Source organism: Pelobates fuscus, chromosome 4 (genome assembly GCF_036172605.1).
Source record: "Pelobates fuscus isolate aPelFus1 chromosome 4, aPelFus1.pri, whole genome shotgun sequence".
NCBI lineage: Eukaryota > Metazoa > Chordata > Amphibia > Anura > Pelobatidae > Pelobates > Pelobates fuscus.
In genome coordinates, this window is record NC_086320.1 from 384,153,635 (window position 1) to 384,175,839 (window position 22,205).

The 22,205-nt window shown below is 43.3% G+C and overlaps 1 protein-coding gene across 1 annotated transcript in view; it reads right to left on the reverse strand.

The window, feature by feature from the left end:
- Nucleotides 1–4,339: 4,339 nt before the first annotated feature.
- Nucleotides 4,340–22,205, reverse strand: part of LOC134609243 (KAT8 regulatory NSL complex subunit 1-like) — a 64,934-nt gene continuing 47,068 nt past the window's right edge. The window contains exons 4-14 of the mRNA XM_063452867.1: nucleotides 19,833–19,951; nucleotides 19,452–19,653; nucleotides 18,655–18,820; nucleotides 18,091–18,249; nucleotides 17,615–17,761; nucleotides 16,545–16,708; nucleotides 15,866–15,984; nucleotides 7,828–7,882; nucleotides 7,396–7,508; nucleotides 6,246–6,498; nucleotides 4,340–5,496 (exon numbers count right to left, since the gene is read on the reverse strand). Coding sequence (XP_063308937.1) covers nucleotides 5,200–5,496; nucleotides 6,246–6,498; nucleotides 7,396–7,508; nucleotides 7,828–7,882; nucleotides 15,866–15,984; nucleotides 16,545–16,708; nucleotides 17,615–17,761; nucleotides 18,091–18,249; nucleotides 18,655–18,820; nucleotides 19,452–19,653; nucleotides 19,833–19,951 — 1,794 coding nt within the window. The 3' untranslated portion in view covers nucleotides 4,340–5,199. The remainder of the gene's footprint in view (nucleotides 5,497–6,245; nucleotides 6,499–7,395; nucleotides 7,509–7,827; nucleotides 7,883–15,865; nucleotides 15,985–16,544; nucleotides 16,709–17,614; nucleotides 17,762–18,090; nucleotides 18,250–18,654; nucleotides 18,821–19,451; nucleotides 19,654–19,832; nucleotides 19,952–22,205) is intronic.

Here is a 22,205-nt window from a genome sequence, read left to right on the forward strand (position 1 = left end):
TGCAATCCCCTTCTCAGTGGTCTTACGTGTTCCCAGATTGCACCACCGTATAGGCCATGGCAGCACAAAGATCCCACCATGGGATATTTCTGGTAACAAGACTGAGGGAGAATTGGATATTTATACCTTTCTATTAATTAGTTCCTGTCTAATCAGGGATGGCAGGAGCTACCCAATGTTGTGCTGCCATTTCCTGTGACCAAATACAACAAAAATTATGGCTATTATGAATAATTTCTTTCTATATAGGGCGTCACTTACAGTTTTCTGGGTGGTCTCTCCCCTGAACAGTAGCTGCGGGTAGCTTATTATTTAATTTTTTCTTTAGATACTGTTTTGTACATATGATATTGTAACTACCTTAGCATACACAATGACTGCTGTTACAGAGTGATACCATAGGTATGGATTTCGATTACCTTTCTTTCAATAAATGTGCTACTTTTTCATAAATGTTTTAATTTGTGGAGAGTTTGTATTTACCCATGTGTGCAGACCGCTGTGTTTTTTTTATTTCTTGTTATATTTAAAGCAGAGATTACACTTTCCTTTCTAGCCATACCAGCAATGGGCACTAGCACACAGCTAACACTCTGCAAATTACAGTCACTCATTGTTGCTCAGACCAACGTGTCCTCATTATCCCAAACAGCACAGAGGAGTTTCAGGAGACTCCTGTTTCGCATTAAAAGTGGTTTAAAGCTGGGGGGCGGGGCCTGACTAGCATGGCGACTGGATGTGAATCCTATGAGTTCCTGGAGAAGCACGCAACAAAAACCTATTTTCAAGCTGTTCCACTCAAACTCGCACTGAGTTTAATCTAAAATTAGACCTACCTACTGACTGACCGTCTTGGGAGCGCATTCTGCGGTCATCTACCTCCTTCCAGACGCTGGCACCGAGTGAGGCCTAGCAGGCGCTGAGACGGGTTGAGGCGGCCGCTCTCCCAGACCCGCGCAGGCAGGGCTCCAAGTATGATCCTGATGCCCCGTTACTTCCCCCCTCTGGACCGGCGGGGGTGATCCCGGTCTCTATCCTGATAGCTCCCCAGATCCTATGAAGAGCTGTGGCAGAGCCGTAAACCTCAGCAATGATGCTGGAGGCACACTTAAGATGGCGGGCGCCACAAGTACCCCAGCACAGAGAAGAGAGGCAAGCACTATCCACCAACGATTAGATGCTCTCTTCGACGAATTCTGGAGAAAGCTGAAGAGCAGGCTGACCTTACCTGAAGCAGAGGGGGCCCCTTCCACACGGTACCCGAACCGCATCCCAGCATGTAAGGCAGATCCAGCCAGAGGCCCGAGGTGCACGATGCGACGGAGGTTGCACCGGCGCACAAAGAAAAAGGCACTTCACCGGCGGACACTAAAGCCGCGTCACTCCATGCCCATGATGATAGAAAATTGGAAAATAATAGAAGGGAAGCAACTGCAGCCACAGCACCCATTAATGCCAACCTCAGCAACAAGCCTGCAAATTCAAGCAATGTGGGACTGTGCAATACCAGTTAAAGGGATAGGCTGACGGCATTATATTTTAGTACAGATGTACGCGGCTGACCCAGCTTACCTTTGCTACCAATCTCTATGTTTTTGTTACTGAACATGTCATGCCACCAGTGTTCCTCTCCTTAATAATTAATTGCCTACTCGATATAGCCTAGTAATGCATAGTATACCATGTTCCTTTTTATTATCCTTCTATCCATGTCTAGTCTGTTATGCCAAGGAAAGAATAAGCTAATACTCACCATGTCTATATTTCTTACCGGTTATACTATTCTGCATTTGCCAAACATTTAGACAGGATTGCTCACTCTGCGTAATACATCAAGAATTGACAGCAATCTTTGAATTTAAGCCTGTATCGCTATGTTGTAATATTTGCCCTCTTCCTTTCCATTCTAGCGTACTCGGACGACCTAGCTTGTAACACTAGCAATACTGCCACGGCTCACCTCAAAAGCCTCCCTCACAACGCACACTAGATGTACACAAACCACGCTAATACGATACACAAGACACCATACTAGATGTGCTGTACTCTTGCCTATACTATAGGACAGCCGAGCAGGATGTCATTGCATAGCCTGTACTTACCCTGTCCAACATAAAACTATCTTGTAACACACCACTGCTACAAACGCATACTAAAATACTTATACTAAGCTTGTTTTCTCTTGATAACCATTATACAAAAAATGTGCACCTATATTATATGCCACAACTGTTAAACTTTGTCTATTTCGAAACATGCTAATGCTGTTGGGGCATAGCATGAAAGCTTGTTATGTTAACTCATGCACGGAAAATAAAGCGCATACATAGACAAAAAAAAAAAAAAGTGGTTTAAAGCTGAATGGAAGGGTGGTGCCAAGAAAATGACACTATAACTACTTCTATGTGACAAAGGTTACAGCGCGTTTAGAGCGAATGTGCTCAACTGACATTTCTGCGATTACCGACATCTACTTTATAGTGTTTCACACAGTTATTGAAGGAGACTCCTGGGATAAGGTCACAAGGAGGACAGTAAATAGGGGAAGGCAGCGACTGTATATAGACAGGTCAGATGGGAAAATAAAGGGTTGTCAAAGCAGTATTTAAAGCCTAGTGCGTTAGATGGACACTTACTCACGGAACATTGAAATGGTGTGACCTGGCTTTTTCGAGAAATACCACGCTCCACAAATGCGGCCTAGCAAGGACAGCGGCCTCATGGTTAGGAGAGGCGGCCGATCCCCCGCCCTGGGGACTGCTACAAGAGGCAGCACACCTGCCAGGAATTCTGGAAGTGCATGGAGCATTAAGCCACCCATCCTGACCTACCTGCTATGAAAGGGAAGGAGGCTGAAGCGGCAATTAACTGATCCAGTGCCAAACGGAGTTGCGCCCATCTTGCCGCTGGCGGACTCTCCCGGCACCGAACCGTAAAGGAGCATGCCAACACCTACCACTCACCTTACAACCTTGCCGCAGCTTCTATGCACGACGCTCAGATGGGAGCCGACTACATACTTGCGGACCCCTCCGCCGGAGAACACACACACATGGCAACACAGATTCGGAGCACCGAGAAGGCCCAGAGACCAAGACCCAGCAACTGGACTAGATGGCCTTTCAGCCGGCGCTGAACAAGAGCACACAAGCGCTTGGGACTGGTGCGGCGCTCACCTGCAGAGAGGTGGTCTTATGATCCCCAGGGGTGCCAATCTGCCATCAAAAGGCATTGGTTAAGCAGGAAGAGGCATTTAATCCCCACTTGCCGCATGGAGACGAGCAATAACCCCCACTGCGTGCTCTCCGGGGGAGATATTACCCTAGGGTTATGATGGGTTTTTACACTTTCCCCCATTAGCAGTCAGACCAGTAATACAACCAGCTCAGGAATACATCCAGTTGCAGTGGAAATTGTGCTTTAATCTTTATTTCCCCTTCTCATTTTAACTCCAAGTACAAATGCCAGTCTAGCTAATTTAGCAAGTCACACACTGCTCAGAACTAGCTATTACCATGTCTAGCAATTACATTTGTAGGTCTTTTTTTTCCGTGGAATTGTGCTTTAAATTTTTGTATCCTTGTTATTTTAATTCCAATATGTACATATGCAGGTCAAGCTAATCTAGCATCACCTATTGCTCATATCCAGCTATTGCCATGCCTAGCAACTACTTTAGTGTGTAAATATGCTATATCCCAATACTACGACCATGAGTACCCAGTGACCCCCAAACTTTTGAGTTACTCATAGTTTAGCATGTCACATAACTATCTCCTCGTTGACAAAGTTAATGTCAGCCTACACTACTTTCGATCACGCTTAATGCGGGACCATTCTCTGACATAACCTGTATTAACCTGTTAGTTACATAAAAATTAGCAATTCTCTTATATGCCACAGTATAATGCAATGTGAAGTGCCTTTACTTGTTGCCGTGGCAAAATATGCATGTCTGTCAAACTTTTGCACACTAAAAATAAAGCATTAAAAAAAATCTTAATAAAAATCACTTATACAGCCCTGACACCTCCCTGCATGTGACCCTTTCTTCATTTATAGCAGATTCTGTTTAATTTAGAATTTCTTATCTGCTCTGTTACTTGTTTGCTAGACCCCGCAGGAGCCTTTTGTGTGTAAATAGAGTTCAACTTACAGAGCAGGAGTTAACATCTGACTGAAAATGAAACCCTTTTTCAGGCTATAAACTGGCTGATCATTGTTACAGCCTACAATACACAGCACCTCAAAACAAGTCAGCACTCAAGGTTTGATAAGGGATTCCAGGTCAAAAAATAAAAGGCTATTTACCATGAAAAAAGTCAGAATGTCCACACAATTATCTAACAGAATCTATTACTTTAATCTAATTCCATAAATCCATATACATCAGGCTATTCTCAGACAGAGGAGTCACTTTTTCCCATTTATTAAATAATTACACAATTTTGTTTAGGGAAAGGGAGTTTGGTATAGGAAATTGATCTGCTTGTAAATTATGTGTTCTTGCATCACATAGTGTTGGCATGAATGTGCATCACAATTCTACGCAGATGTTTGTTATTTGCCACCGGGAGTGACAACGCCAGGTTCTGTGGATTACTACATAGACTTGGACGCCTGTTTCTCTCTGAAACCAAAGCACAGTGATGAATAGTAGTATTGAAGCAAAGAACTAGTGATGGGAAAATGCTTCAACAGAAGCCTGAACAGTGTTCTTAAACCTCTGCCACAATTGCAGATTCCTTTGGCAGTGAGGGGGTTGAACCTGATTTCTACACATATATATATATATATATATAGATTTATCCTCCACCCTAGACTGACTCATTTTTATTTAGAATTCTTCTCAGTTTTCCAAATCTCTCGCCTCTCATCTTGATGCTTGCGCCTGCTCCATGTACCTATTCTGCCCGCATCACTCTTAGGAAGCCAATGGAAAGGAAGGGGTCTTCTGTCAGATGTTATCTGGTGACCACGCCATGGTCCGTATTGAGTGTGAGGTCCAGCACGTAGCAGTTCGCTTGGTGCTTTAGACCTCTTATCAGGCCTTTATCGTCGCGTGCTGCTGAGCCCAGGAAGCCCTGATTTACTGTGCAATCTACTGCTCCATTTGGGCCTGCAAGTCAGCCAAGCGCTTGATACTGCAATAACGTATGTGGGATTGTGTTCATACACATCTAGTGAAAGGAGGACCTTTCATCTCTTGTTTATCGGCCTGGCTGGAAAGTATTCCAGGCTTGCAATTTTTTCACCACTTTGGGCATGGAAACGAACTACTGAAATGCTATTGGGCAAGGAAGGCTCTTTGGAGGAAGGGGCAAGGTTTTCTGTTGACATGCCAAAGTCTAAGCTCTCAGTTCGTGTGCTAGGGTGCCACATGACATCATGGGACTGCTTGTTTCTGCTTCTGCTGGGAGTTACAGGCAAGTTCTGCAGAGCTCGTAGATCTCTGTCCGAGAGGGGAAAATTTCGATGCTCCCATGGCAGGACAGCCTGAAATAACAACGAAAGGGAGGTGTTAACATGTAATAGGGCATTTCATACTGCACACAATAACGCTTTCTTAGAGTGGCTTAACTTCCTAGCCTGGTCCACAAGGGATTCAAATCATATGGAGAATACCAAAACCACACAGTGACAGTTGAATGGGTAAAATGTAATGGGCACAGTGTGCCGGCTCATTTTATGCTAGTTATTTTATTACTAAAAACTGCTGCTTGTCTGCATGCCATCCTCTGTATTAAATTATATTGTGTACTAGTTTGGCATCTCTAGGAAAGGACCAGGGTGCAAACATCATGCAAGTCATGCACACGGTTTCTGGCATCTGCACATGACCTACAAAGACGTCCTAAATATATAAACGGCTTTATAGAGCCGAATAAAGAAGAGCTGGTCTGAGACCATGATGTGTGATATTTACAGGAAAACCCAACTGTCCCATTAATTAGAGACAGCAATTGCAGGCATTATATCCCATTAGCACATGAAACTGGTAAAACTCTAATCTAGTTTAAATACAAGAGTTGTAACAGTGTTAAATTAAGCAGGGAAGCTTAGCACTCTCAGGTTGTATTGTAAGACACGTTGCCATCATGTAACAATCTACACACGTTTGATAATGTGTATTAACAGCACTATCTAAAACATTTTTTGCTAAAGCAAGCCTGTGGCAGAGTCATCCACCCTTCAGAGACAAGCCCATAACCCATCAAATCCTGGAGGTACACAGAGAAACTAACCTGCTCCTCCTCATCTGGAGCTTCTGGGGTGGACGACCTAGTATCCTCGCTCCAGGAGAGAACTCTTGTCCGGCTCTTAACAGAGAGGCATTGGACATTGGTGTAAGGCTCTGGGCTGTCAGGTGCAGATGACAGGGTAAGCGGGACATCATTAAGGCATTGAAATCCAACATCTGGAGAAGCTGGCTGGAGAGATCCCAGGCCACTGGAAGGGGGTTGTGGAGTCCAGCGCCCATCGGATTTGTTGGAGGACCTATGGTGACAGTAAGCAACATAAGCTAGTGACAGGTACATTTTTCGACATGCCAATAACATTAAATTATCCACAAAATTAAACAATCCAGTTGAACAAAGGTGTTCTGAATTACTTAAATTATTTGCTTGCTCATGGGTGGTCAAAACGTAGACCCCACCACCCAGTAACTTCCATGATATTTTACCATCAATAAGGAGGAATTGTCATTCCCAAGGATTATTAGGTTTACCTATGTTTATTTAACGCAAGTTCTGGAATAAAGTTATATGTATAACAATACTACTGTAGTTCTATACTAGAGTGCCTTCATGTTGGATGCCAATTACGGTTAAAAGCTCTGCCCTGAGTTCTACAACTGCCAGCATAGAGACAGCAAGCATTATGCCAACTGCTACGTCTTTAATGTTTAAAGGGGACCGTTCCCCTTTAAAGGGACACTATAGTCACCAGTTTTGATGTATAAGTCATGCCCCTGCTGTTTTAATGTTCAATTCTCTGCCAATTAGGCGTTAAATGAAAGGGCATGATAGATACACAAAAGCGGCTTTATTAAGCTAAAGTTGTTTTAGTGATGTAGCATCCCTTTAACACTGAAAACACATCAGAAATAAAGAGTTACTTACGTTGCACAAAGAAATAGCCAAGGAAAGTACATGACCGCTCATCATGCAAAGTAAATAGCTTATAAAGGCATGACTAGTCTGATAATGAACAGTCTGCACAGACAGTTTCTTTCCCAGCAATAGCGATCAGCCAACTTGCTTCGCATACAGCTGTTAAACTCATGTTATTGTATAAAGAGGAGTTCTGCATTGTGTATAGTGTTACTATGTAGCAATGCATGGGAACAGCAGGCTGACTACACGTTAAAGCGGTCAGCCATATTATCTATACCTGCTCCCTCGCCTCTGAGGAGTGGATGATGCCCAGGAATCCCATCGTGACCGTTCCAGCTCTTCATAAGCACTGTGACGATTTAGATAGACCTCGTCTGACAAATCTTCCAGCTGCAGGAACAGAAATAGGCAAGTTAACAGACTGAACCACTATAACCTACAGCCAGTTACACTAGAGGTGAGGCCAAAGGAAATCTCATTTATGAGGGCAAACTATCCATTCACTTGTCTCCATCATGATCAAGAAAGGATATAAAGTAGTATTTAGGTGGTGGGTGCACCCTACTAGGAAAGGGTTACACTTTGAATTACTAACATAGTGGAGGGCACAGACTTTTGCTTTTAGAAGCATAACAATATTGCAAAGTCGTACAATTTAAAAAGTTAAATTATTGTCAGCGTGTGGCACGATATTCGAAAAATCGCTCACCTCAGGATCGATTCCCAACACTGTATCCCTTTCTGTGGAATCCAGGACACGCCAGCTGTTGAGATACAAGTCACCGTTATTTACATGCCTTACTAGAGATCGCTTATTGAAGTGCTTCAGACATTTTCTAGGCTATTTTTATAGTGTTTGTCCAACTTCTATATCCTAACAAATAAAATGGCGTACTGAATGATCAGACTGCGTCTAACAACCCTCACGGACAGGATGGAAAGTGTTTAAATAGGCAGCACACTGAAATATGAATAATTATGTATGAAATGTTTTTGATCATGTTTCTATTAGTTCTGAGGCAACTTATGGAATCAGAAATCCTAGATCCACCCCTTTTCAAAACAATGGCGCCAGAGTATGTGACAGACTAACTAGGAAACCATGATGCAATGAATAGCAAGTGTAGTGGAGTTCATCAGACTGTAGAGGGGGGGTTACTGGCACGTTAGGACAAATGAATGCCTCTAATGCACGGAATACAGTTGCAAGAAAAAGTAGGTGAACCCTTTGGAATGATTTGGATTTCTGCACAAATTGGTCATAAAATGGGATCTGATCATCATCTAAGTCACAACAATAGACAATCACAGTCTGCTTAAACGAATAACACACAAAGAATGAAATGTTGCCATATTTTTATTGAACACACCATGTAAACATTCACAGTGCAGGTGGAAAAAGTATGTGAACCCCTAGACTAATGACATCTCCAAGAGCTAATTGGAGTGAGATGTCAGCCAACTGGAGTCCAATCAATGAGATGAGAATGGAGGTGTTGGTTACAGCTGCCCTGCCCTATATAAAACACACACCAGTTCTGGGTTTGCTTTTCACAAGAAGCATCGCCTGATGTGAATGATGCCTCGCACAAAAGAGCTTTTAGAAGACCTACGATTAAGAATTGTTGACTTGGGGGCGTAGCTTGACCGGGAACCAAGCTGGACGTACAAGCCTAGAGCTCCTCGCTGACCCCCTATACCAAACGCTAACAAAAGCCATCAACCCACGAAAAACCCATCTATCCAGATTCCTAATCCACCATGGACAAACGCTTACCGAGGAAACCGGCCTCCATGGTACCTGAACCCAAGGTGGCGGCGGCTCCAGCCTGTGAGCCCCAGGCTCACCAGCAAACTCGAGCTCATCTCAGCCGCATCCGAAACAGCCCACATACTCACGGAGCTGGCAGCGGTGAAAAGCTACCTCGCCCGAGAGATAGACAGAAGCTCCAAGGCAGTAATGTCGGAAACCCACAAGCTGGGTGAGCGTACCGTGGACCTGGAGCAATGCGTAGAAACTACTACACTGGCCCACAACACGGTGGCCGCCCATGTTAACACACTTACCACTCGACTAGAAGCATCAGAGGCAGCGCTCGAGGACCTGGCAAATAGGTCGCGCCGCAACAACATACGCGTGCGCGGCCTACCAGAGCAACAGGACGAAGGCCCAATCGCGACCATGCTCCTCACAATCCTGCGGGCCTCTCGTCCTCCCCAGCCTTCAATACCCACCAGAAGCCTACCTCCAGACAAAAAGATACACCGGAGATATCTCACCCACCGGTCGAAGAGAAACTGCGACACCCAGGGACAATGCCTCTCTCTATAATTGACTCCTGCTCCAGAGGTACCCTTGCCACACGAACTGACCAACAGACACCTTTCTACTGACCATCACCAACACCTGATCCACAAGCTCAAATGGACTCCCCTTCCTGCACAACACCCGTCTCGACAACAGCCACAACGACAAGCCACACTATGGACTTGACTATAGACTGCTGCGGAAATCGACACTGTTAAAAGCTACCGAAACCAAGAGACAACCCTGACACCAACTAGAAGTGTAACGTATATGTGTGAAACCTAAATGCAGTAACAAGACAGTCAACCAGGGCACACATACCCAAGATAGACACAACGAACACCCCAATTCTGGAACCAGATGTCCGACGTAGTCCTATCACTCCCCACCGGGATAATGCTTCTAGGAGGCGACCTAAACGCAACTCCCGCTCCAGCAATAGATAGAAGCTCACGCCCAGGACTAATTAGATCTTATGGCATGGGCGCTCAAGACAAACAGTTACACCACTTCATCCGTAAAACAGGCCTCATAGATGCATGGAGGGCACAACACCCCTCCAACAAAGACTACACTTATTACTCGCCGCCCCACGACACACTCACGCATAGACATGTTCTTGACCAACCATGCAGGCTACACAAAAACACAAAAAACTGAAATAGGTACCATCGCATGGTCAGACCACGCGGACATCGCAATCTACCTCAAGGGCCTACAAAGTCCTACCCCATGGACGTGGAGACTCAACACGTCCCACCTCAAAGATCCCCAAGTCGTTGACGACATTCAGAAACAGTTAAACACATACTTTACGGAAAACCTAACACCAGATATCCCCATGACCACGTTATGGGCAGCCCACAAAGCAGTGATACGAGGCTCCCTTATCAAAATAGCGACTCACAAAAAGAAACAAAAAACGCAGAAGCTCACCCAACTACTAGAAACCCTCCGTACAGCGGAGCAGCGCCACAAAACAGACCCAAATCCCCAAACACTACAACTTCTCCAAAACACCCGCATTACTATCAGACAACTACTCATAGGCGACACAGCCCGAGCAATCACTTTGACAAAAAGGACATTCTACGACAAATCCAACAAAATGGATACACTACTAGCCCGCACGCTACGACCCAGAACCCAACACCCACATATCACCAAGATAAGAGCCCCAGACGGCACATTGAAAACCTCCCCGCCTGAAATAGCTCAAACATTCTCAACCTTTTATACAACATTATATAACCATTCCCCACAAGACAACACAACAAACGCAGAGGCGAATCAGAAAATAACCGACGCTCTCACCCGACTAAACCTACCAAAACTACACACTGCAGCCATAACAGAATTATCAGCACCGATTACTAAAGATGAAATCAACGCAGCCATCTCCTCTCTCAAAAGCAATAAAGCCCCCGGCCCAGATGGCTTAGAGGGCAGCTACTACAAAACCTTTAGAGAAGTACTTATCCCACATTTAGAATCCCTATTCCAGGACCTAATGACGGGAACCCCACTAGACGGGGACATGGCACGGGCAAACATCATTCTACTAACAAAACCAGGCAAAGACCACACTCAACCAGAAGCATACCGACCTATCTTCCTCATAAACCATGATAGCAAAATCTTTGCCAAAATCCTAGCAGGGAGACTGAACCCATACATGACACTTAGTTCACGCCGACCAAGTAGGATTCATACCCGGACGACAGTTATTCGAAAACACGAGACGTAACAGACATAATATGGATGCTAGCAACCGCAAAAACACCATCTTTAGTGCTTTCCCTCGACGCTGAGAAAGCATTTGATCGTGTAAAATGGCCCTGTATGTTAGCACTCTTAGAACATCTATCACAGCGATACGCGCACTATACACGACCGTTTCAGCACAAATAAAGATAACCGGGATGACCTGCCCGTCATTCAGCATAACCAACGGCACCCGACAGGGATGCCCCCTATCCCCACTACTCTTTGTGCTGACACTTGAACCACTTCTCCAAGCTATAAGGGAACACCCCCAAATCAAAGGGGTCAAAATAGACGACCAAGAATTCCTGGTATCAGGATACGCAGACGATATCATGCTGACCTTAACCGAACCTATCCCTACGTTGCAGGCACTGCTCCCACTCCTGAGAACATACGGTGAGATCTCAGGATACAAAGTAAAAGTAGAAAAATCCAGTGCACTCCCCATAAACCTCTCACAGACTGACATAACCGAAATCACCTCAGACCACCACATACACGTCACACCAACGTTCCTCACATATCTGGGTATCAGATTACCAGTAGACACCACCGCACTACACAGACTGAACTACACACCCATGATAGAAAAACTCATCTCGGACATGGAGACCTGGGCGGACAAACCCATATCCTGGATAGGGAGAATACATTCAATTAAGATTAACGTCTTGCCCCGAATTTTAATCCTCTTTCAGGCTATACCCATCCCCATCACAAAACATAATCTCATCCCCCTACAACGGGCAATTGACAGATTTATTTGGCAGGATAAGAGACAGAGAGTAGCCCGCAACATACTATATCGCCCCAAAACGAGAGGAGGCCTGGGTCTACCCCACCTACACTTCTACTACATAGCTGCCCAGATGGCACAAATAGCCCTATGGCATACCCCCCCAGAGACTAGAAGGTGGGTGGATCTGGAATCAGCACTTATGAGATCCGATCTCCCACAATTCTACATCTGGACACCAAAGGAGCACAGGGCGCTCCCGAGAACGGTGTGCCCAGCCATCACCAACACAATTCAATTATGGGACAAATATGCCCTCAAATACGAACTAACCTCTACGACCTCCCCTCTCACCCCTATATACCGTAATAGGGCTTTCACACCAGCAGGCATGAGACCCTGGGACTTTAAAGACCTAGAGCACGCCGGACTCCAGAGGGTGTACCAACTATACACGGGCGACACGATAATCTCCTTCCCAGACCTACAATCCAGAGCAACCCTGAAACCAGCCGACTTCTTTCGATATTTTCAACGTAAACACTATGCGGCGCAAGCGACGGTGAAAACCGCCGCTAAAACCAATCCGACTTTCTTTGAGCGCATCTGCCTAGCGGAACAATACCAAAGAGGCATGATCACCCAACTATACTCCCACCACACGGGAATGGGGAGAACTGCAATACACTGACAAATGGGAAACAGACTTGGGGGACTCCCTTGAAGAAATAGACTGGCAGGATATATGGGAAGCCAATACCAAAACCTTCATCTGCGTCAGGATGCAGGAACAGGCATATATAAAACAATGCTCAGATGGTACATTATCCCGGTCCAATTGTATCCCATGAAAAAAAACACATACAGATCTCTGTTGGCGTAACTGCTGAGAAAAAGGGACTTACACCCACATGTGGTGGTTCTGCCCCACAATTAAATTTTTCTGGAAAGACATCCAAAAGCTAATATCACAAATTCTACATAGACCGGTAGACCTAAACCCATGGACATTCCTGCTGGCCAGGCCCCTCGACGATTGGCCTAGACTAGAACCCCCAAAGACTACAGTACTCAACAAGATTAAAGAGTGTCACCTCATGGATAAAATGACGGCCCAAATAAGAGGCTCTATGAAAACATTCACTAAGAAGTGGGAACCATGGGAAAACTACATAGACGACTAGTAAATCACAAGAGACGTCAAAGACCTCCCCCCCCCCCCCACCTCTCCCTACCCCCCCCCTCCTGTTTCTTTTTTTCTTCTTCCCCATCACTAGGCCGAGCTCAACGGTAACCCGGCCTATAAGTTCAACACGCCAAATGGCAACTTAAACATAAGGTTATGATATACCATTTAAGGTTTACGTTACCGATTGTTGTTCTTACTGTACTGTTAAAACCAATGACAGACACATTTTTAATACAAATGATGTAAATGGAATGTCATGAACACCGCATGAACCTCCTAATGGCAACATATACGCTTCGAATTGATAATGCGGCTTCTGCGCAAGCCATATGACTGCATAGCTCAATTTTATCTGTCATTGACAAAATAAAGAATTATTAAAAAAAAAAAAGAATTGTTGACTTGCATAAAGCTGGAAAGGGTTATAAAAGTATCTCCAAAAGTCTTGCTGTTCATCAGTCCACGGCAAGACAAATTGTCTATAAATGGAGAAAGTTCAGCACTGCTGCTACTCTCCCTAGGAGTGGCCGTCCTGTAAAGATGACTGCAAGAGCACAGCGCAGACTGCTCAATGAGGTGAAGAAGAATCCTAGAGTGTCAGCTAAAGACTTACAAAAGTCACTGGCAAATGCCAACATCCCTGTTAGCGAATCTACAATACGTAAAACACTAAACAAGAATGGATTTCGTGGGAGGATACCACAGAGGAAGCCACTGCTGTCCAAACAAAACATTGCTGCACGTTTACAGTTTGCACAAGAGCACCTGGATGTTCCACAGCAGTACTGGCAAAATATTCTGTGGACAGATGAAACCAAAGTTGAGTTGTTTGGAAGAAACACACAACACTATGTGTGGCGAAAAAGAGGCAAAAAATATATATTTCTTTATATTTATTTTGAAGAACATATGGACTTTTCCAAGCTCTTGCTTTACAGATTTTGATTGGATACAGGCGATGGGCTTTTCCAAGCTCTTGCTATACAGATTTTGATTGGATACAGGCGATGGGCTTTTCCAAGCTCTTGCTATACAGATTTTGATTGGATACAGGCGATGGGCTTTTCCAAGCTCTTGCTATACAGATTTCGATTGGATACAGGCGATGGGCTTTTCCAAGCTCTTGCTATACAGATTTCGATTGGATACAGGCGATGGGCTTTTCCAAGCTCTTGCTATACAGATTTTGATTGGATACAGGCGATGGGCTTTTCCAAGCTCTTGCTATACAGATTTTGATTGGATACAGGCGATGGGCTTTTCCAAGCTCTTGCTATACAGATTTTGATTGGATACAGGCGATGGGCTTTTCCAAGCTCTTGCTATACAGATTTCGATTGGATACAGGCGATGGGCTTTTCCAAGCTCTTGCTATACAGATTTCGATTGGATACAGGCGATGGGCTTTTCCAAGCTCTTGCTATACAGATTTCGATTGGATACAGGCGATGGGCTTTTCCAAGCTCTTGCTATACAGATTTTGATTGGATACAGGCGATGGGCTTTTCCAAGCTCTTGCTATACAGATTTTGATTGGATACAGGCGATGGGCTTTTCCAAGCTCTTGCTATACAGATTTTGATTGGATACAGGCGATGGGCTTTTCCAAGCTCTTGCTATACAGATTTTGATTGGATACAGGCGATGGGCTTTTCCAAGCTCTTGCTATACAGATTTTGATTGGATACAGGCGATGGGCTTTTCCAAGCTCTTGCTATACAGATTTTGATTGGATACAGGCGATGGGCTTTTCCAAGCTCTTGCTATACAGATTTTGATTGGATACAGGCGATGGGCTTTTCCAAGCTCTTGCTTTACAGATTTTGATTGGATACAGGCGATGGGCTTTTCCAAGCTCTTGCTATACAGATTTTGATTGGATACAGGCGATGGGCTTTTCCAAGCTCTTGCTATACAGATTTTGATTGGATACAGGCGATGGGCTTTTCCAAGCTCTTGCTATACAGATTTTGATTGGATACAGGCGATGGGCTTTTCCAAGCTCTTGCTATACAGATTTTGATTGGATACAGGCGATGGGCTTTTCCAAGCTCTTGCTATACAGATTTTGATTGGATACAGGCGATGGGCTTTTCCAAGCTCTTGCTTTACAGATTTTGATTGGATACAGGCGATGGGCTTTTCCAAGCTCTTGCTATACAGATTTTGATTGGATACAGGCGATGGGCTTTTCCAAGCTCTTGCTTTACAGATTTTGATTGGATACAGGCGATGGGCTTTTCCAAGCTCTTGCTATACAGATTTTGATTGGATACAGGCGATGGGCTTTTCCAAGCTCTTGCTATACAGATTTTGATTGGATACAGGCGATGGGCTTTTCCAAGCTCTTGCTATACAGATTTTGATTGGATACAGGCGATGGGCTTTTCCAAGCTCTTGCTATACAGATTTCGATTGGATACAGGCGATGGGCTTTTCCAAGCTCTTGCTATACAGATTTTGATTGCATACAGGCGATGGGCTTTTCCAAGCTCTTGCTATACAGATTTTGATTGCAAACAATGTGTGTGAGAGATGGTATTTTTGACTCTTATCCTGAGATGGAAAGTCAATATTGAAAAGAAACAGTTGAGGACAAATTTATTTTACTTCCGGGAATAAGGAACTTTCATAAAATAGTTATTTTTATACTAAAATTATATACTTTTTATTTGAAAGTGCATACTGCATGAGGTTACCATAGAAAGCCAGACACACACAATGTACGTCATTCATGTGACACCTACCTGGGGGTGAGGATTTCCTTATACTGGATTTTCTCGACTCGAGATGCAGCTGCCATAGACATGGGAATCACAATGTTATTGATGTCATATGAATTCTCTAATCTTTTTCTCTTGAGGTTCTGAAAACAAACAAAAAAACATGATCTTGACACTAGCATTGTTAATTTGCCAAACCCAGGCATAAAAAAAAACATTCTGACTAGAACCGGAGAATGAATAATTGATATTTCGCAACATCTTTAAAAATCTATAGTCTACAGGTTGTAACAGGAGCGCCAATCTGCACTGGCTGTAGCATCTCAAGTGCCATGATGTTAAACGCTCGCAGATTACCCACCAGTAGTGTTTGCGTACAGGTGGCCTAGCAAGACGCCAAATATACAATTAAACATAACCTCATAATTCTATAGGTCATACATATGTTATCTGCTAAATCTCCCAATTATTTGCAGTAGAATTTGTGTATTTCTACACACTAAACAGTCCATGGGAAGGAAGGCATTGCCGTTATTACAATGTTCATATGGTAGAAATGAACTTTGTCTTATTCTATGTGTTTCCTGCTCTAAACAGTACATTTTGGTCAATGCCATGACACGCAGCTTACTGAACTGTAACAAAATGTAATCACGCTTGCCGTCAGGCTCGCTTAAGGCCATGTATTGAAGTTAAACCTTACCGCAGTGTTGCTGGTTTGCTGGCAGCCAGATGAGGCTGTGGGGGTTTCGGTGAGAGATGAAAACTGGTGGGATACATAGCTTGGTCTTGAAGTAATGGGGGAGGACACATGTAGGCTGGGACTCGAGATGTCTTTATATTGTCTGTCATCTCTGAACAGAGATCCTGTGCAAGAAAATGAAACTGTCTTAAACTACAGAGGAAGGGAAACCACCACATTTAATTTAGCAGAACACACAGCGATGGCCAACATGTGGTAGATCCACCGACTACACACCCCAATATGTTCAGACGGCCGCTTACAATGCTACAGGGGAACAGTTACTTTTCTGGAAATGTCACCATTCCATAAAACATTGAAAATCACCAGTAACTTGCATTATTTCAGTTTAATCTTAAATGGAAGTTAAAGATTCAGTAAGTGATATTGTTTGGGCTTCTCCACTTATTAAGATCAAGGAAAAACAACATCGTGTCGAACAATAACTGACAGGGATACAAGATAAAATGTAGAAATGCATATTGCATTATATACCATTTGTGAAATGTATGAAATTAGTAAAATGTTTATAAAAATGCCATATAAGCTCTACTGGAAGAGAGTTAACATGACAGCAATTCTCCACGTTGCATCATACGGGTTAGGGATCTTAAGTTAGATAGTGATGATGGTGAAGGACGTCACTTGTCCTTAAGGAGTCAATGTACATAATTCTCATAGTTATGGGGACAAACTGTTCACTCCAGTTCAATCCAGTTTCAGATGAAAGGTTACTGAAGCATTTTGAACATTTTACATATACTCGGAGAAGGATTGCCAACACAGTCTGTGCACCTCTGACATAGAATAATTGTGAGCAATATGTGGATTGGGTTTTATAACCATTTCCAGACTAACACCCCAGTTGTATTTTATTTCTAAGAATGAATAGCCAGCCAGGGCTAGACATTGTTTTGTTTAAATAGAAGCTCCTTTGTACGTGCTGAATGTGACCAGCGATAGCCAGCATCATGGAATGCCAATAGGATGAGATGGGATTCAGGACTCCCACTTTATTTATAGAGGTTTACCTGGGTGTGTTGCTGACTGAGGCGTTTTCCGCAGCTGGGACCTGACTCGATCTGTCACCAGGTCAGATACTAATCGAGCGTTTCGCTGCCAGTTCTCCAAACGATACTGACATAACTTCTCTTGGTCACTTTTACCGTGTGCATAACCTGGTGGATTAGAGAGAACCTGGTAAGGCCTCCTCACAGGGAGATCAAGAACGGCAAGCAAAAAAATAAACAAATAAATTCACACGAAAGAAGATAGTGAGAGAACAGTAGCCACGCACCATTCAATGCAGAGTCTTTGCACTGAGCAAAAAGCTTAAGGATGCTAAGGGTTAGTTAGCAGGAAAAACAAATCTGATAGAAAAATAAGTGAACTTTAGGATTTGTATATTTTGTCAGTTCTTTAGGCAGAAGGGGCAGCTTGCTCATGTAGAGATGCACTGTGCAGGTCCAGGCGTCTGACAGATAACGCAGGATGCTGCGGCACTTACTGCCTGCAAAGTCTGACGCGGGGCTCTGGTAGCCTTTTCTCAGTCTGTCCAGGGGCTTCTTGCTGAGCTGAGAAAGCTTTAAAGCCTTGAGCTTGTTACTGAGCCGGAACAGTCTGTCCTCTTTCAGTAATGCTTCAAAGTGCAAGTTAAGGGAGGTGTCTGCAAAACCAAACAAAGGGAGACAAATTCTATAAAACAAGGTGAGACTCAAGTAAATCACTGCTACAGAATGTATAGACTTTCACTCCTTACAATAGCAGCCAATTAGCAACGAGAACTAAAATTCACAACACAATCACAGAAAACATGTTGCAAGCATAAATATAAATATACAGACAATGCAAACCATACTAAAAGGGAAAAATCACTCATTACACCCAGGAAATTACACAGAGTCTCACTGTCTTTCAGTATAGGAAGATGAAATGATATACACAACACACAAACTTTACATTCTATATATGAAAAGTCACAAAAACATGTATGCTGCCAGGTAGCGCCCAACACACAGTGCCAATCTCTGCACCAACAGCCATTCTAGCGGGGAGGAAAAAAAACAATTACCGTAGGGGAAGGAGAGGATAGGGTGATAGCCCGGGTCCATTAGTGCTATCCGCTCATTTACAGTCACGGTGGGGATGGGCGTGCTCCATGCGCATGTCTTGCAGCCACACAGGATACATGTAACGGGAAGTTCACAGCTACACTTCATCGACAAAGGCTTTGGAGGCTAAGTAAAGTATAAAAAGTTAAAATAACATGGAAAAAAAAAATCTCTATAAATATAAATTTAAACACATTTGTGTTGTATCTGAGAATCTGGGAACACTGGGAATTAAAAGACAACTCCCAAGATATCGAGGTATTCCGGACATCCAAAGCCCAACCTCTGTGTGGGATGGCACGACAAATTATACTTTACTGGGTAAGCGGGATTCACCATTATGTAAAGAAAAATGAAAGGAAAGTGAAACTGATTGAGGTGGTGGAACACCGAATTGTAGTGAAGTAAAAAAACAAATTGCAAGAGGACTAAAAGTTAGCGGTTATTTTGGTATTGAATTTATAAACTTTGGCAGGCAAACCAGGTAATTTAGCTAACCCTGCAGTGCTTATGCATGAAAATGCCAAATACATCATGGGGAGACAAAGTGGTCCCAACATGGGGAGACAAAGTGGTCCCAACATGGGGAGACAAAGTGGTCCCAACATGGAAGGGCAGCAGACGTACATTTTATACTTGCTCTTTGCTTCTTTATTCACCCCAGTAAATAAAACAAAAGTGTATATTGCGGTGAAAGAACAGGGAACCGTGACAGCTGCTCTTTATGACAGAGTTTATGTAGGCACAGAGAGCTTACCTTTCTACTAAGGGAGGATACGGAGCTCGTCCTGACCAGCCTGCGCTTTTTGTGTCCACGAAGGGGTCGTGTTCTTGCTGCCACACAGGTGGATTCTATAAGCACTGATGGAGAAAGGACATCTGGACGTCGCTTCTTACCCGATGACACCTCCAAGTCAAAATCTTCCACAGAGCCGTTACATGACACATTAGAACGCACACTGCAATGACATAACAACTAAATATCTGCCATGTAAACACCGTACTTGTATCACATTGAAATACAACAAGCACACTCTTCTCTAGAAAACTGGCGCAGCAGGCCGCGCATAGCCTGATACAGTAAGAAAGTTAGACCGCCTATAAATATCTGACAGGTAGGAATGAACCAGTTACTAACCAATTTACGAGTCCATTGACCTGACGAGATGGTTTTTGGGATCCTTGGGATTCAGACACAGGTGTGGTGGATGGATTTTGACACAAAACATTTTCAACAGAGTGTGTAAGGCGGGAACACTGTAAAAAAAGCATGAAGAAAATGCAATGCATTAAAACAGGGCACAATGTGTAATCCAGAGGCTAAAGACCAAGTGCCATAAACCAAATGTTATTTAGTATAGGACAGGACATTTGACAGTTAGGAAATAAGATAATGTAGCTTTACCTATACATGACCCAACCCAATGAAATAAAATACATGGTTAGACCAGTCTAGTCCACATGGAATTCAAAGGTACAAAATTAACAACAACAAGTTTCAGATTTCTTCACCATTATGAAAAGAACAAAACGATGTACACACGCCCCAAGGGCTCGGCTAGACACAATCACAGTGACTCTAGTTCACATAGAACACAGAAGGGGTGAGTTAATGTACAGCTCTGTGTACACTACCGGTATATTGACGGCATAATGACAGTTCCTGTAAAGCTCTGTGTACACTACCGGTATATAGACAGCACAATGAATGGGTTTGTGTAAAGCTCTGTGTACACTACCGGTATATAGACAGCACAATGAATGAGTTTGTGTAAAGCTCTGTGTTTTAACCCCTTCAGCACCAAAGGAGGGAGGGGGGCGCTATTAACCTACAGTGCCAGGAAAACAGCTCTCCCTTTAGCACCTTCAGGACCAGGGCTGTTTTGGCCATGTTGTACGTTAAGGACCAGGGCTGTTTTAACACTTTTATGGTGTTTGTGTTTAGCTGTAATTTTCTTCTCTCTCATTTACAAATTATAGATTGTTTTTCAGGACAATGGCTTTCTTTACATACCATTATTTGTATGTCATAATTTAATAATAAAATATGGTGAAAAATTGAAGAGAAAAAAAAATAAAACAAAAGTTTTGGGACTTTTACTTGAAAAATCTTTTACTCATCTACAAAAGCAAATGACAAAACTGCTAAATAGATTTAAAATGTCCCGAGTTTAAAAACACCCAGTATATACATGCTTTTTTTTGTGCAAGTTATAGGGCTATAAGTACAAGTAGGACATTGGCGTTTCAAAATACACATTTTTAAACAATTATCAATAGTGACATTGTAACACTTGTCTGTCATAAATCTCTGAATCACATCTCACACACACCCCCCCCCCCCTTTAAAGAAGACAACCCAGGGTATTCAATATGGGGTATGTCCAGTCTTTTTTTAGTAGCCACTAAAAAATACTGAACATACCCCTATTTCCAATACCTTGGGTTGCCTACTTTTGCAAACGGTATGCCATCATGGGGGTAATTCTCATTCCTGGGCTACAATACGCTCTCAAAGGCAACATAACCAATCTGACAAATTTCAATGTGAAAGCAATGGCCTTATATTTCACCCTGTAATTTTCAAAAATACCATAAAACCTGTACATAGGGGGTATTGTTATACTCTGGAGACTTCGCTGAACACAAATATTAGTGTTTCAGAACAGTAAAACATATCACAACAATGATATCAGTGAAAAACACAAAACAAAAACTACACTTTCACTGACAATATCGCTGTGATATGTTTTATTGTTTTGAAACACTAATATTTGTGTTCTGCAAAGTCTAACGAGTAAAACAGTACCCCCCCCCCCCCCCATGCACATGTTTTAGGGTGTCATGGAAAGCTACAGGGTTAAATATAGTGCTAGCAAATTTGTTACCCTTTATAATAAATATATACACACACACACAATATAATCTATATACACACACGTGTGTAATTTAATAAGTGAATTTTTATATGATATATGAATATAAAAATACACTTCGACACACACACACACACACACACCTAATGCATCATCAGTGGAATCTGTTCAACCCTTGGGTTGCAGGTTTGACTCAGACCTTCATCCTTCCAAGGTAGATAAAGTGAGCACCATTAAATTGGGTAATAGTAAACAAGCCCTGGATGTTGGGCTACGGTAACATCCCCAGGACGTACTTTAAAACCGGAGAATCTGAATGTACCTTTCCTGGTTAATGTATTTTTATATTAATATATGTATATAAAAAATACGTATATTTTTTATTTACAAACATTTTTATTTTCCAAAAGCAGGGAGACTGCCGGACCGCACAGATACTGTTAGAGCGATCAAATGGCACACGTGGGGGCCTAATTTGCAGAGGGGCAACTGTCTGGGCGGTCAGGCTGTCCCCCCCCAGACCAGGAGCAATGGCGACAATCAGCTAAGTAATTATGACGGTTCAGGACCGTCATCGGTCCTCAAGGGGATGTTTCGGATGACGGCCCTGAACAATCATCTGTCCTCAAGTGGTT